At 32.8% G+C, this 14,919-nt stretch overlaps 1 protein-coding gene across 5 annotated transcripts in view; it reads right to left on the bottom strand.

Moving 5' to 3' along the window:
• Nucleotides 1-852: 852 nt before the first annotated feature.
• LOC121428888 (adenylate cyclase type 3-like) overlaps nt 853-14,919 on the bottom strand; it is a 75,472-nt gene continuing 61,405 nt past the window's right edge. For 4 of the 5 annotated variants that reach the window (XM_041625788.1, XM_041625775.1, XM_041625766.1 and 1 more), the window contains exons 8-20: nt 13,925-14,069; nt 13,280-13,387; nt 12,811-12,941; nt 11,635-11,796; nt 10,568-10,772; nt 10,147-10,251; nt 9,666-9,817; nt 8,652-8,736; nt 7,901-8,059; nt 6,966-7,112; nt 6,478-6,700; nt 3,274-3,398; nt 853-2,358 (exon numbers count right to left, since the gene is read on the bottom strand). In XM_041625788.1, coding sequence (XP_041481722.1) covers nt 2,185-2,358; nt 3,274-3,398; nt 6,478-6,700; nt 6,966-7,112; nt 7,901-8,059; nt 8,652-8,736; nt 9,666-9,817; nt 10,147-10,251; nt 10,568-10,772; nt 11,635-11,796; nt 12,811-12,941; nt 13,280-13,387; nt 13,925-14,069 — 1,921 coding nt within the window. In that variant the 3' untranslated portion in view covers nt 853-2,184. The remainder of the gene's footprint in view (nt 2,359-3,273; nt 3,399-6,477; nt 6,701-6,965; nt 7,113-7,900; nt 8,060-8,651; nt 8,737-9,665; nt 9,818-10,146; nt 10,252-10,567; nt 10,773-11,634; nt 11,797-12,810; nt 12,942-13,279; nt 13,388-13,924; nt 14,070-14,919) is intronic. The other variant, XM_041625796.1, reaches the window with a different exon arrangement.

The following is a 14,919-nucleotide window of genomic DNA, read 5'->3' as shown; positions in this document are numbered from 1 at the left end:
TCATGTGTTCTTTCTATAGGAGGCCATGTAATTAAGATTTTTAAAGAATACATCAGTGGATAAAGAGTTTGTATCACCACAAGAAAAAGCAGAAAGAGACATTTTGAGGGTATTTTATAGTCCATCAAAGGGAAAGTTGTTCACATGTGTGACATCCTTGTTGCATTGCCAATGGGAGGATCTCCATAGCATTAGTGATTGCAATATTCAAATGCTTATAACTTTCTGATTATTTGTCTGATTTTTCTCAAACTTTCTTTGTTCTTATTCTTTGACTTTTCTGTTTCAACACAAGCCTACTTATTGCAAAGGTTTTGTTCCCCTTTAAGTTGTAAATAAAACCTGTACAATAAAGTCTTTAAATATTTACAAAATGCCTGCATTGCCTCATCCAATTTTCATATATATTCTATTCCAAAATATTTACATAATTATAACATACATGTAGTTATGCATAGTATGGCATTACCAATGTACATACATGTAATTCTGCATGAAATACTCATTTGCATAAGAATGAGAAAGAATCAAGGGTGGTGTAATTTTCGCTGTTTTTACATAAAGAATCTCGCATTTTCAAAGGGGTGGAACAGATATGACCAATATGCATATGAAAGTACCTTGTTTGAGTTTGTAATTCAAGAATGTGACATTCATTAGAGCTGTCATTCCAGACCTGGTGCTTCTGGAAAACTCATTCACACTACTCTATCAAACTACTACTTTGCCCCTTACTATCATGTTCAAACATGGTTAGTTAATTGTTGAGATACACCCATGATAGTATAAACACATCTCTCTATTTAAATAGTGGGAAAGGCTTTCAACTATGTGATAGTACATGTCTATATGCTGCCATATATAACTACTGAAAGACATAATGTAGCCACACTCATTTATTAGGAAGAGAAAACAAAAGCAAGGAAATATATACTCTCTTCAACAGCAGTGTATTCCAATCCTTCTATTCAAACCTAATTACACTGGAAAAAAAAATTGGGAAGAATGAAATAGTTTGAACAACAATATATAATATTATAACAATTGATTATTGTTTCTTTTAAAGATATACAGGCACACACAAATGTTTATATTTTCATGAACACTTATTTTTTTACTGACAGAAAAACAAGGATCCACCATGCAACAACGTTAAAACAAAACAACTAAATCAAATTTATGTGCAATGTTTATTCTCTGAGGGTTTACATAAGAAAACATGGAATGTTTATAAATATATCATACTGGAATATTCACTTGTAATAAATATATAGTTTCTATTAACATTGTACAGCAATTTTTCACATTTACAAGTTAGGTAGCATTTACCATGATGTACTGTCTGACTTTTAATAAGGCTCTTATCAACATACTTTTAACTATACAATATGCCTCTTAATGAAATAGAATGAATCAGTTTGTTCATTGATCTTCATTAAGCACTTGAAAGGTGGAAATTTGTCAATACCATTCCTAGCTCCTTCTTCTCCTGTCTTTAGAATAGAATTCTCCATACCATGCCCAGCTGTTTCTTCTAAGAACTGACAACCATTAAAAAAAATACAATTGTCCATATCATCCCTAGCTGTTTCTTTTAAGAGCCAACAACCATGTTTGGAATAGAATTCTCCATATCATCCCTAGCTGTTTCTTCCAAGAGATGACTACCATGCTTGGAATAGAATTGTCCATTTCATTCCTAGCTGCTTTTTCTAAGAGACGACAACCATGTTTAGAATAGAATCGTCCACATCATCCCTAGCTGTTTCTTCAAAGAGATGACTACCGTGCTTGGAATAGAATTGTCCATTTCATTCCTAGCTGCTTTTTCTAAGAGACGACAACCATGTTTAGAATAGAATCGTCCACATCATCCCTAGCTGTTTCTTCAAAGAGATGACTACCGTGCTTGGAATAGAATTGTCCATTTCATTCCTAGCTGCTTTTTCTAAGAGCCAACTACCATGTTTGAAATAGAATTGTCCATATCATCCCTAGCTGTTTCTTCCAAGAGATGACTACCGTGCTTGAAATAGAATTGTCCATTTCATTCCTAGCTGCTTTTTCTAAGAAACGACGACCATGTTTGAAATAGAATTGTCCATATCATCCCTAGCTGTTTCTTCCAAGAGATGACTACCATGCTTGGAATAGAATTGTCCACATCATTCCTAGCTGTTTTTTCTAAGAAACAACGACCATGTTTGGAATAGAATTGTCCATATCATTCCTAGCCATTTCTTCTTTCCCTGTCAAGTAATATGTCATTAATTCACCTTTACCTTTGACCTTTACCAATCCACGCTTTTCAAATTTGAAGCCGTATCTCTTGAGGATGTTCATGCAAGATTCCACAACCTGGTCATACAAAATATACAAAAAAATATAACTGTAGATCCAATCTAAAAGCAGCCACAACCTGGTCATACCCCCCCCTCCAAAAAAAAAAAATGTAGATCTTATCTGAAAAAAACTGGTCATACAAAGAATAAAAAATAATTGTAGATCCACTCTAAAAAAAAGCACAACCCCATCATACAAAGAAAATAACAAAATCATTGTTTATCCAATATCAAAGTGCACAAATTAAATCTATTGGTGCTTTTCACTAACAAGCACATGAATCTCCAATTTTCAATGTTATTACCTCTTTAGTATACCTTTTTCTACAACCCTGAAAAATTTGGTAAAAATGACATGGGTTTGGACGAAAGTGCAGCATTTATTGTACTTCTTAAATTTGTTATATGAATTTAAAATTTTTGAATATGTTTTGTCGTCTTTCAAACCTTATTTTTCAAAACTGAACGTGCTGCTTGCCTGCTTCTCTTTATAGAGCAAAACGGAAAGCAATATTATTCTGAACTATAATGTAAAATTTTGCGAAATTTAGATGGATTTTGCTTGAGTAATAGAGGTATAAATCCAACGTTATCTTGTGGGGTCTAAAAATGCAAAATTATTTTCATTGCATATTTCTCGAGACCTTTAAAATGGGTGAACTCCAAGCTCGAAAGCAAAAAATCAAGCACATGAACCCATGTTAATTTTTGAATATATATATATTTAGATGCTAAAGTATATCTGTGCAAAATTTTGTGAAAATGACACGGATTTCATTTTAACTGTGGAACGTCCTTAAATTAAAATTGACAACAGATTTGATACAATTGAGACAATATAGAATGATAATTATGCACTATTTCATTATATAATTGTCAACAGTTTATTAATATTTGAATATCAATATATTCATGTATAAAGCAATGTTACCTGTATCTTTCCTGGTTGGCCAGTACTCTCCATTCGACTGGCTACATTGACAGTGTTACCCCAGATATCATAGTGGGGTTTGGTAGCTCCAATTACTCCTGCCAAGATAGGACCATGGTTTATACCTGTATTGAGACAAAGACAAACTTATTACCAAACAAACTCTAGTATAAAGGACCATGTCTATACCTGTATTGAGACAAAGGCAAACTTATTACCAAACAAACTCTAGTATAAAGGACCATGTCTATACCTGTATTGAGACAAAGGCAAACTTATTACCAAACAAACTCTAGTATAAAGGACCATGTCTATACCTCTATTGAGACGAAGACAAACTCATTACCAAACAAACTCTAGTATAAAGGACCATGTCTATACCTGTATTGAGACAAAGGCAAACTTATTACCAAACAACCTCTAGTATAAAGGACCATGTCTATACCTGTACTGAGACAAAGACAAACTCATTACCAAACAAACTCTAGTATAAAGGACCATGTCTATGCCTGTATTGAGACAAAGGCAAACTTATTACCAAACAAACTCTAGTATAAAGGACCATGTCTATACCTGTATTGAGACAAAGACAAACTCATTACCAAACAAACTCTAGTATAAAGGACCATGTCTATACCTGTATTGAGACAAAGGCAAACTTATTACCAAACAACCTCTAGTATAAAGGACCATGTCTATACCTCTATTGAGACAAAGACAAACTTATTACCAAACAAACTCTAGTATAAAGGACCATGTCTATACCTGTATTGAGACAAAGACAAACTCATTACCAAACAAACTCTAGTATAAAGGACCATGTCTATACCTGTATTGAGACAAAGACAAACTCATTACCAAACAAACTCTAGTATAAAGGACCATGTCTATGCCTGTATTGAGACAAAGACAAACTTATTACCAAACAAACTCTAGTATTAGGGACCATGTCTATACCTCTATTGAGACGAAGACAAACTCATTACCAAACAAACTCTAGTATAAAGGACCATGTTTATACCTGTATTGAGACAAAGACAAACTCATTACCAAACAACCTCTAGTATAAAGGACCATGTTTATACCTGTATTGAGACAAAGACAAACTCATTACCAAACAAACTAGTATAAAGGACCATGTTTATACCTGTATTGAGACAAAGACAAACTCATTACCAAACAAACTCTAGTATAAAGGACCATGTTTATACCTGTATTGAGACAAAGACAAACTCATTACCAAACAAACTCTAGTATAAAGGACCATGTCTATACCTGTATTGAGACAAAGACAAACTCATTACCAAATAAACTCAAGTATAAAGGACCATGTCTATACCTGTATTGAGACAAAGACAAACTCATTACCAAACAAACTCTAGTATAAAGGACCATGTTTATACCTGTATTGAGACAAAGACAAACTCATTACCAAACAAACTCTAGTATAAAGGACCATGTCTATACCTGTATTGAGACAAAGACAAACTCATTACCAAATAAACTCAAGTATAAAGGACCATGTCTATACCTGTATTGAGACAAAGACAAACTCATTACCAAACAAACTCAAGTATAAAGGACCATGTCTATGCAACCTTCAATATGCTTAAACCTTTCTTTTGTCATACTGATAGACAACAAACCCTGATCAAATCCTGATGATATGAATTTCTAATAAAGATCTATTTAAAGAGCATCACTATGTGTTCTCCTGAAAGCTAATGTTCATCATAAAACATGACAAGATAGGATTCAAAGGGATAAAACACATCCAGGTCAAAAATGATGATTTGAATATAAGACTAAAACTAACAAAATATACAACAAGATAGTTGGATGAAAGTTGACAAATTTATCAATGCAGCACTTAGCACTTTGAAATGACAAATCTATGGAGGGAGGGGGGTATTTGGAACTTGCTTGGCTTCTTTCTATACAAGAATAATGATGCTAAGTACCATGATGATTTTGCCTATATATAATCTTCCAAAGTTGGCACAAGAAATCCATCAATCAGCTTCATCCTATGGAAAAACAATTACAAGCTATGGTAGCTAGCTAGTAAACGCCTGGAGTGCATAACGTAATCAGCCTGGAAGAAGAATTGAGGGAAATTTGTATATATTGAAGAACCAGAAGTTACTTTGAAACATAAAATCATAATGCAGGGTGTTAGTTTTGGTATAAGAATCATGAGGACTGAAAAAAAAGTATAGGACTGGATTATTGAAAAATATGAAGTTAATGAGTTTGGTTAAATTCATACTGTCAAGTTTTTTTGTCACACTTGTCTGACAGATTTGCATGATGAACATCTTATCGTATGTGATCAATTGCATTAGATTCAATTTCCTCATTGTTCGGGAATTGCATTCCCCTTTAAATTAAAAAGTTATGCATTATTTAGGTAAAATAGTTGTATGCATAATATCATGAATGTGCAATGAAGGGGCTAATGTTACGTCCAATCTTTCTTCTTTCTTGTTTTATCATATTAAATACTTAAATTGTATTTTTGAGGCTTATTTCAACAAAATAAAAGTTGCAGCTTCAATGATGATCTTACACATTAATAATAATAGCAAGGCACACTGGGAGAACAGTTTTCTGAATTGAAGTGGCTTCCCTTGATAAATATACCTGTATCATTATTATAATCAAATCAGTAGTCAATCTATATTGTTATCATTTCGGTGAAGGAAATTTGTAAGTTAAAATAAGTAAAAAAAGAAAAGCTTGGGAGAAGACAACTCGCTCACAGCATTATGATGACATACCTGTTTTAATAAAAATAATGAACTGCAATAATTTGTCACCTCATTTTGATGAAGACTTGTGTAAGTTTGCTTTGTAGCACTTTGTTACTTTTGACAAAGTACTTTATAAGAAGTAATTGTTATTCATATTACTTGCTTTAAGAAATATTCTATGTTTCTTTCGATCAATCTAAAGCCTTGAGTAACCATTCTGTCTATTTACTAAATGAATTAAGCATTCTTATAAAATTGCTATATTCTTACAACATCCATTTTCCTTATCAACAAAAGTTGATTAATATTTTGTTCAAGAGGGTTCATGACTGTTAAGACTCACTTTTTCAATGATCAATTGACCCATTTCCTATAAACTGGATCAACTTCATGGCTCTTGTACAAAGTTACGGAGAATTGGACATACTTTGTCAAGGGATTATTTTCTCACCTATTTTGAGCATGAAATTATTGAAACTCTGTGCATTAATGGTGTCCAATGTATTCCTCATTGAGAAGGCCAGATCTACTAAATCAGCAAGATGTTGCCATCTCTCCATATCATCTCGGTAATGAATCTCCTCTGGGTTAGGAAACATTCCAGATGCAGCCATGTAAGTACTGTTGATTGTCTTGATCTTAAGAATAGACTTAAACCGTGGTTCATTAAGAAGCTGATGGAATATAAAAAGTACAAAAATATGTAACATTGTATACTATATGTATATCAGGTATGTGTTTGGAGGTGCACTTTATTGGAAGGCCTATATTTCATTAACATTATAGTCAGTTTACAATAACAATTCTAGTAATATGCATTTTCAGATTCTCAATAGAAAGAATGTCATACTTTTAGATCAGTGCCATATAAAGCCAGAAACAGGTATTATTTTTAAGTGATAAATAATAAGAATAACTAAACAATATCAAATTTCTCACATCATCAAAATCACTAATGATTTCATTGAGGAATCGCAGACATTCGGTGCCTTGGTTGTTGATTGCATCTTCAGAGTAGAAGTCGGAAAAGTTTGGCATGGATGCAAACATTACACCAGACTCAGTATAGCTCTGAGCATACAGCTCCTGAAAAAAAAGAAGAAACAAGAAGAAAATAGTTTACACGAATTGCCCTTCATTTTTGTTTGAGCACATGAGCATTCATGGAACTCATCTTTTTCTAACACAGCCAACACAGATCACAATAATTTCCCTTTTATCATTAAATGATGGGATTACATCCCATCATTGCTATGGAATTTTATAAAGAAACTCAGGTCTGGTGTTGCATACCATGGTCTTGAACTCACTAACTACTCCTTATTACCTCTAGTCTTTAGCTACCAACTTACTAACTACTCTTTATAATTATTATCCAAGGTCTTTCGCTATCAACTCACTAACTGGGGGTGCTGATAAAAAATTGACAAAAAAGGGTTTTCACTACAAAATATAGGTCATTTTGCTTATTTCTCAATTTCTCAACACCTACCAGTATTCCAGGTGGTGTTGCCTATGGAGATTACACACAGCACCCCCGTTTTCAAGGGCCATGACTCCTCATGTCAGCATTCCTCATCTAGTTCACCAGACTTTTAAGAAAGTCATCCAAGCTCATGAAAGAATATGTTCGTCTTTGTCATTTACCAGTTTCTTGACTATGAATGTCTTTATATTTCTTTCATATTCTTATCTTAATTTCTTTTCATTTAGCAAACCCAACATTCCTCATTGTTAGGGCTATCAACATTGTAAATTATAAACCTCCTCTTCATTATATATGTTTTTAACCTCTTGTTCTGTCATTCCAGCATTACTAAATCTAGAAAACAATAGACAATACGAAAACAAGGTATCATATTATGTTTCCTTACCTCATCACTTTTCTTACTGCCTAAGAAATGTTTTGCCACATGTTCAGGCATGATGTTAAGGACCAGATTTTCATTCTTAACTCTCATCCTTCCCACCTCCTCTTTCTGTTCTTTTGCTTCAGTCTTCCAGTAAAACAAAAGTCTTGATGTCACCTCAAGCTGCACATATGAAAAGTAAACAAATCATTGCACAATGCTTGTGAAAATAAAATGCAAAAAAGAGAATCGTAAAAAAGTGGCTCTCATATTTCTGGGGGTAGAGAGGCAACAAACAGATTTCAAAGAAACAAATTTGTTGTTAAAATCAAATATTATGAAAGAGTGTATCTAACTATATTGTCATGAATAGTCTATTATTCATAACATCATAGAGGTAATCTGTTTATTATATAATTGTGACCATTGATGATTAGAAAAGCTATATAAAAATAATCATTGATATAACTGTTTACCCTTTTCAAATATTTTCAGTCACATATGGAGTTATATCATCTAAACCCTCAATTGAATGGAAATATTTTGGGTTCTTCCAATTCAAAACGAAAAATTAAATCTACAAGAACACTGTAAATGGCGCTAACTCTTTTCAAAAACAAATTATGGTTTTCAGAAGTTCAGTAATGATGGGTGCCAGAACATTATAAAGGCTGAAGAATTAAATTGAATTTTGATCACATTATAATATCTTTCTATATATCTTCAATCCTCAGAGGGAAATAACAATTGATTGTTCCAGAGATTCGTAACTTACATGAGAATTGAAATATATCAAAGCAGCTGCAACTACTACCAGCTGGACAGTGTTTGCTATCCGACTTGGTACTTCATTGTGGTTGCTGGAGACATTAAAACAGAGAAACTTGTGACAATGTCAATAATAGAATAACAAGTTTGTATCATTCAAGCATGATGATATAAGGATCACCCACAGACAGGATTATTTACAAATGTTGCCTTTGTCATATTCATTGATCATTTGAAAATATAAGCATGATTTAATCACTTCATACCTCTCTATTCATCACCATCACCATCATCATCATCATTACATTCATCATCACTACCATCACTACCATCACTATCATCATCATCATCCTCATTACCATCATCATTATCACCATCATGATCATCATTACCATCATTATCGTCTTCATCATCACTACCACCATCCTTGTCATCATCTTCACTACCATCTTCGTCATCATCATCACTACCAACTTTGTCATAATCATCACTACTATTATCATTATCATCAACATACTCACCAATGCTATCAATATCATGATTCAGTGATTAAAGTCATCAAACCTGATTTAAATATATCATCACCACTAGCGTAACTATGGAGGGGCAGACTGCCCCCCTGACGAGTCACAACCCATGCAAGGGACATATCCCTGCCCCCCTGACGATCGAGTCACAACTGATCCCTGACGAGCCACCAGTGGCCCCCTCCTTTGAAAATGAAAGCCCTTTTTCTGTCATTTTTTTTCTGGTGCGAAATGTCCTTTATATCCTGTTGAGGACTTTTTTGGGGACTTGTCAAATTTTTTGGCAGATGATTTTGCCCCCCCCCCCCGCCCTGTGGAAAATCCTAGGTACGCTAAATCACCTTTATCACTCTAGAGCACTGATCACCATTATGAAATTAAAAAAACACATTGTCAAAATTATCACCATTTACATAATCACTCTTGATATCATCACCTTCATAATCATCATCCATCGTCTAATAAACTAAATTCACCATAGACTCTTTGATTACCTGTCTGACACGGTATTCACCAGGAAAATATCAATACGATTATAGAGATCTGGTTTGATGACGTTCATTAGGATGCAATAGAATGTTGTGATGAGGATGGTTAGAAGAAACTTGACAATATGAGTGATCTGGAACATGGTAGTTATTACAGCCTACAAAAAAAAAACACAAAGAGATAAGAATTTAAAGAAACAGTTAAGTTTCCCAGAAACTGTATCATTGTGACCATAGAATTATCATCAAGTTGAATCCAAAGGGTACTTCATTCCATAACATGATTAAAACCCCTCTGAGAACCTATTCCATAGATACATACATCATATTCCTAATGGAAAACCTACACCATGGATGTTATATATGTTCATCCTCAAACATTCCAAAGAATACTCTAATATCAACGCATTGCCTTCCTTCTCTAAATGTGCTGTTATAAAGAACTCCATTATAGGCAAATCTCGTGTAAGAGGCATCCTGTACTTACCATGACAAGTAGAAGCATGTAATTGAAGTAGTGTGGATTGAGACAACGTCTATCTGTAGGGTTCAGATCAGTGATGTTTTCAGTTGACTCATCAACGCATGTCAACTGCAGAAATAGGAAAGTAATTATGGAATACAATGTAAACGCAATATTCAGATAGTGTGAATTCAACATGGTAACAGTAATTAGCCAAGTTTGGTTGGGTAATGGTTCATTTGCATGCTTCAAAAAAAAATAAGAATGAAATAACCTTAAAAATTATTATTGGAATAAGAATACATGCAGACTCAAAATTATGTTCAATACTTATAAAGATTAATAAATCAGGCACCAACCTTTCAGGTTTTGACATTTAATATAATAAAATTATTTAATCTTTTCACATCTGAATTCATTATAAACATTTGACAAATCAACTTACAACATCTGTAATATCAGTAGCAGAAACTAGGGTGATAATAAAGGTAGCACATGTAATCCTTGCCCATGGTGTGCGCTCTACAAACGTTGCCAAATTGATAAGAACAGATGGGTATTTCTTCTTGAAGCTTGGTGCAAGAGAAACATAGGTAATGATGGACAGAATGATGAAACACACAAAGAAAGTTGAGATGCTTATTGCAGTTCTGAAAATGTGAGAAAATAAGGATGGAAATTGAAGCAGATTTCAACATCAAATATTATTTTGTTCCCTTTTTAATTCTCTTATGAGAATAAAATCAGCATATTGATAATTTACAAAACATTTGCTAGTCTTTAATTACATATAATACACATCATATTTAGAACAAAATATCTCAAAAATTTTCTGCAAACTTTTTAAAGTCCATTTCAAAGTCACTCACAACCATTGAACATATTAAATATATCATCATAATGGTTTTATTAAAGGCACAAAGAGAAGGAAAACATTTTAGATTTAATGAAAATCAAACAATTAATAACAGAGTTATGAATTATTAAAGTTTTGATCTTATGACATGACATATGCATTGCTGTTCCATATGTTATGTAATACAAAATCTATTCATAGAATCCTTATTTTAATGATTCATGGATGAGTGAAAAAAAAATTGGTCCTAGCTTATAAACGTGTGAAGAAAATAATGCGCCTGACAATGAATACACAGTTCCTTTTTCTCCATTTTTGACAAAAGCATGTTGTCATTTTTGTCTAGTATTTCCTTATTTTGGTATTTTTCCAAACACACAAACTTGTAATGACTTAAGGAGTGAGTAACGGATAACCTTTTTTCCTTCACACATTTTCTCAAAATCAACTGTGATAATGTATCAATGGTAAGGAAAAAGAATCAATGTAATTTGGCCAAAGCATAACCATGATAATAAAAAAGTATTCATAAAAATAGGTACGAAATATGCCAATTCTAACTAATTGTTAAAGCTAAGTTAACTTCCCTCAAATTATAAAGTCATTTAATTAAAAATGTTCATCATAAAGAGTATTTATACATATCAAATACTCACCTTGGCAACATAAGAAGTTGAACTAAGAAGACAAATAATGTGACAATGAGGGCGCTAGATATACCAGCAGCACTCATCCGATCTTTTCCTTGTTGAAAACGGGATTCCATTGCTTTATCCTTGAACCTCAGGAGCAGGAAGTATGTTTTCTCACCAAGTTTCCTTTAAACAAATAAACACATTAACACTTGAATCATCTAGACTTTGATCTAGTAAAAAACTTGGGTATTAAATTTAGTATGCTCATCACTGCAATTACAACATACGGGTCGTGTTTTCCAGTGGTTAGAGTATTGGACTCACAATCACAAGGTTGTGGTTTCACAGGCATAATCACAATTGGCAGGCCATCGATATTCATTCGAACCAACCCATTGCTCAATTTTTAAATTTTGATATTGCTGATTGACAAAAATGAATGAATATGACTGACAATCTAACACTGATTCTAGGGAGGGTACCTACTGAACTTACTTTTTTCCAAATTGGAAATATATATCACCACTATATGGAAATATATTTTTACTAATGGAAGAATTAGGGTCATTTTACTCTGTCAAGTGATGAATTTGGTCACGTCAGGTGAAGTCTTCATAAATGCTGATTTATTTTTAAATGAGCCGGTCGAGGTACCCTTTTCTGGTCAGATATCTGACATTTATCCTATCCATTGGTAGTATTCAACCCTCAAATTTCCTCCTTATTTTTATGAATTCTTTTAAGTGCCACTTTAACACACAAGTCTATGGGAAATGAATTAGGCCTGTGAGACCATGTGAGTTGGAATCCCCACTCTGCCAATGTCTCCACTCTGATAAAAAAGGCCCGAGAGTAATATCTGTCGTCTGTAAGGTCAGCCACTATGACTGATTAACCTAGACTTAAAATTGTTTCCTAGGTAATTGGTTATATACCAGTTTGGCGTTTACTAGCAAAATGCTGCCCTGCCGAGTTCCTACAGGAGTTACCATAAACAGATAAACAGAAACATCCTAATACAATATAAAATAATACACCAATATAGCGTTGATATATTTTTATGTATCATTTATTACATTCAAGGTGTATAACCTGAATATAATTATAAACAAGAATATTTTGGAAAAAAGTATGAATATTACCATATTTATAAATTTTACAAAGAAACAACCAAACACTAATCATTCAAATACTTACGTGTTAGTTTCTCTCTCTGCAATGGCTTCATCTAATTTTTGATTTTCATCCTTTTGTTCCTCTCGCTCTTCTACTTCTGGTTCAAAGGAAACTGTTTTACCTTTTTCTTTGAACTGATGTTCCTTTTCCATCTAAACAAGAGGGAGGAAACAAATTAATAATTGCTTTATACAATTGCTTAGGAAATATGTTTTGATTATTTTGTACTTTTGTCATAATCATAATCTTACAATTTGATCACATCAATGTGCAAGGTTAAAACACACTAATGACTTACATTTGAATTATAATTTGTATATACTGTTTACTCCCGTTTGCAATATTGCGACAATCGTTGACAAAAGGTGACCTTTCATTTTAAAGGTTGTCAATCAATATATCTTTGTAGTATTTCATATTTCATCTTTGACAAAAGGTGACATTTCATTTTAATGGTTGTCAATCAATATATCTTTGTAGTATTTCATACCTCGTCTTTCTTGATTTTATCGTAGTTTTCAGGAACACTTTCTAAGGCAGGTGCATCCATGTCATCTTCCATGTGGCCATTCAGTTCCAAGCCTGCCATACTCATAGGCTTAAGGAGAAAATTATTCAATCCACTTGTCAAACCTAACATCTTTAAGTTTGCAAAAAGGTGTGATATTTGCAAGTATGTTGCATTTCCGAATTTTTAGTTAATTTCCCTTTTAGTATGAAATTATTTTTCAAGCACCGAACCAAATTATTAGGATACAATGTTTGCATAAATCTTTTTAATATCCCTTAGAGGCTAACAATAAGAACATAAAGGTTTAAATCACATGATTTCAATTCAGTCATGACCTACCATTAGCAGCACAGGGGCAGTGCTAATTCACTTTTGATTTCTGGATATATCTTTGCATTTTTTGCACTTACCAATTAAGGATTAGTTCTTTATATGTTAAAAACTGCGAATGTCTCTACAACTTCACCAATTAAGACACAAGGTCCTACAATTCAATGTGTGAAATGATATTCAATAACTAACTCATTTGGTGATGCCAAAATCTTTTTTCTTCTAACAATGTCGGGCAGCCTATAATTTTGAAAAGGGGTTGTGGGTTAAAGAAGATATTAAAGTAAATCTTACCTTATTTTGGTTCTTATTGATTTTGATCAAATATGTTTTGATTCCTGCTTGTTTGATGCTATCACTCCTTGTATCTCCTTCACCAGGTTCTACATCAAATTCTCCATTCAGACAATCATATGTGCTTTGTGATATGTGAACACGACTAGGAAACAAAACAAAAAATGAAATTGAACAAATGTTTATTGATTGATTTGATTTCTCATGATAAAAACATAATTATTATTATTATTATTAGTAGTAGTAGTAATAGTAGTAGTAGCAGTAGCAGTAGCAGTAGTAGTAGTAGTAGTAGTAGTAGTAGTAGTAGTAGTAGTAGTAGTAGTAGTAGTAGTAGTAGTAGTAGTAGTAGTAGTAGTAGTAGTAGTAGTAGTAGTAGTAGTAGTAGTAGTAGTAGTAGTAGTAGTAGTAGTAGTAGTAGTAGTAGTAGTAGTAGTAGTAGTAGTAGTAGTAGTAGTAGTAGTAGTAGTAGTAGTAGTAGTAGTAGTAGTAGTAGTAGTAGTAGTATCACTATTATCATTTTTTATAATTATCATCTTCATGATCATTAACATTACTATCATTATCATTATTATCACAATTATTGTTGACATTCACTTAGCCATAAACATACAAAAATCATATAATAGAACTAAAGAAACATAATCTGAATAATAGAATTGAAAGCAAAATGAAAGAAAAGAAGAAAAGAGGAGTAAATGGCTTTCTATGGGCTAGGGATCAAAAAGAAAGAAAAATTATACTGTTGTCTAGAGGCATATTCAAGCCAACACTGAAAATCATTGAGAAAATATTGCAAAATTAAAATTGAAGATTGAAGAGTCAAGATTGATTTTAATTTTGCCATAATCATATACACAGAGTAAAACCATATATAACATACTCAAACATTATATCAGCAGATAATCAGAACATTATTATTAAATATGGTAAGGACAAAAATAAAAGCTAAGTGCTTGTTTGGTATGGCCCTGAAAACAAAAATCCTATTAGAG

The sequence above is a fragment of the Lytechinus variegatus genome, chromosome 1 (assembly GCF_018143015.1).
Source record: "Lytechinus variegatus isolate NC3 chromosome 1, Lvar_3.0, whole genome shotgun sequence".
NCBI lineage: Eukaryota > Metazoa > Echinodermata > Echinoidea > Temnopleuroida > Toxopneustidae > Lytechinus > Lytechinus variegatus.
The sequence above is the reverse complement of the archived record's forward strand: the minus strand, read 5'-3'. Positions and strand labels throughout refer to the sequence as shown.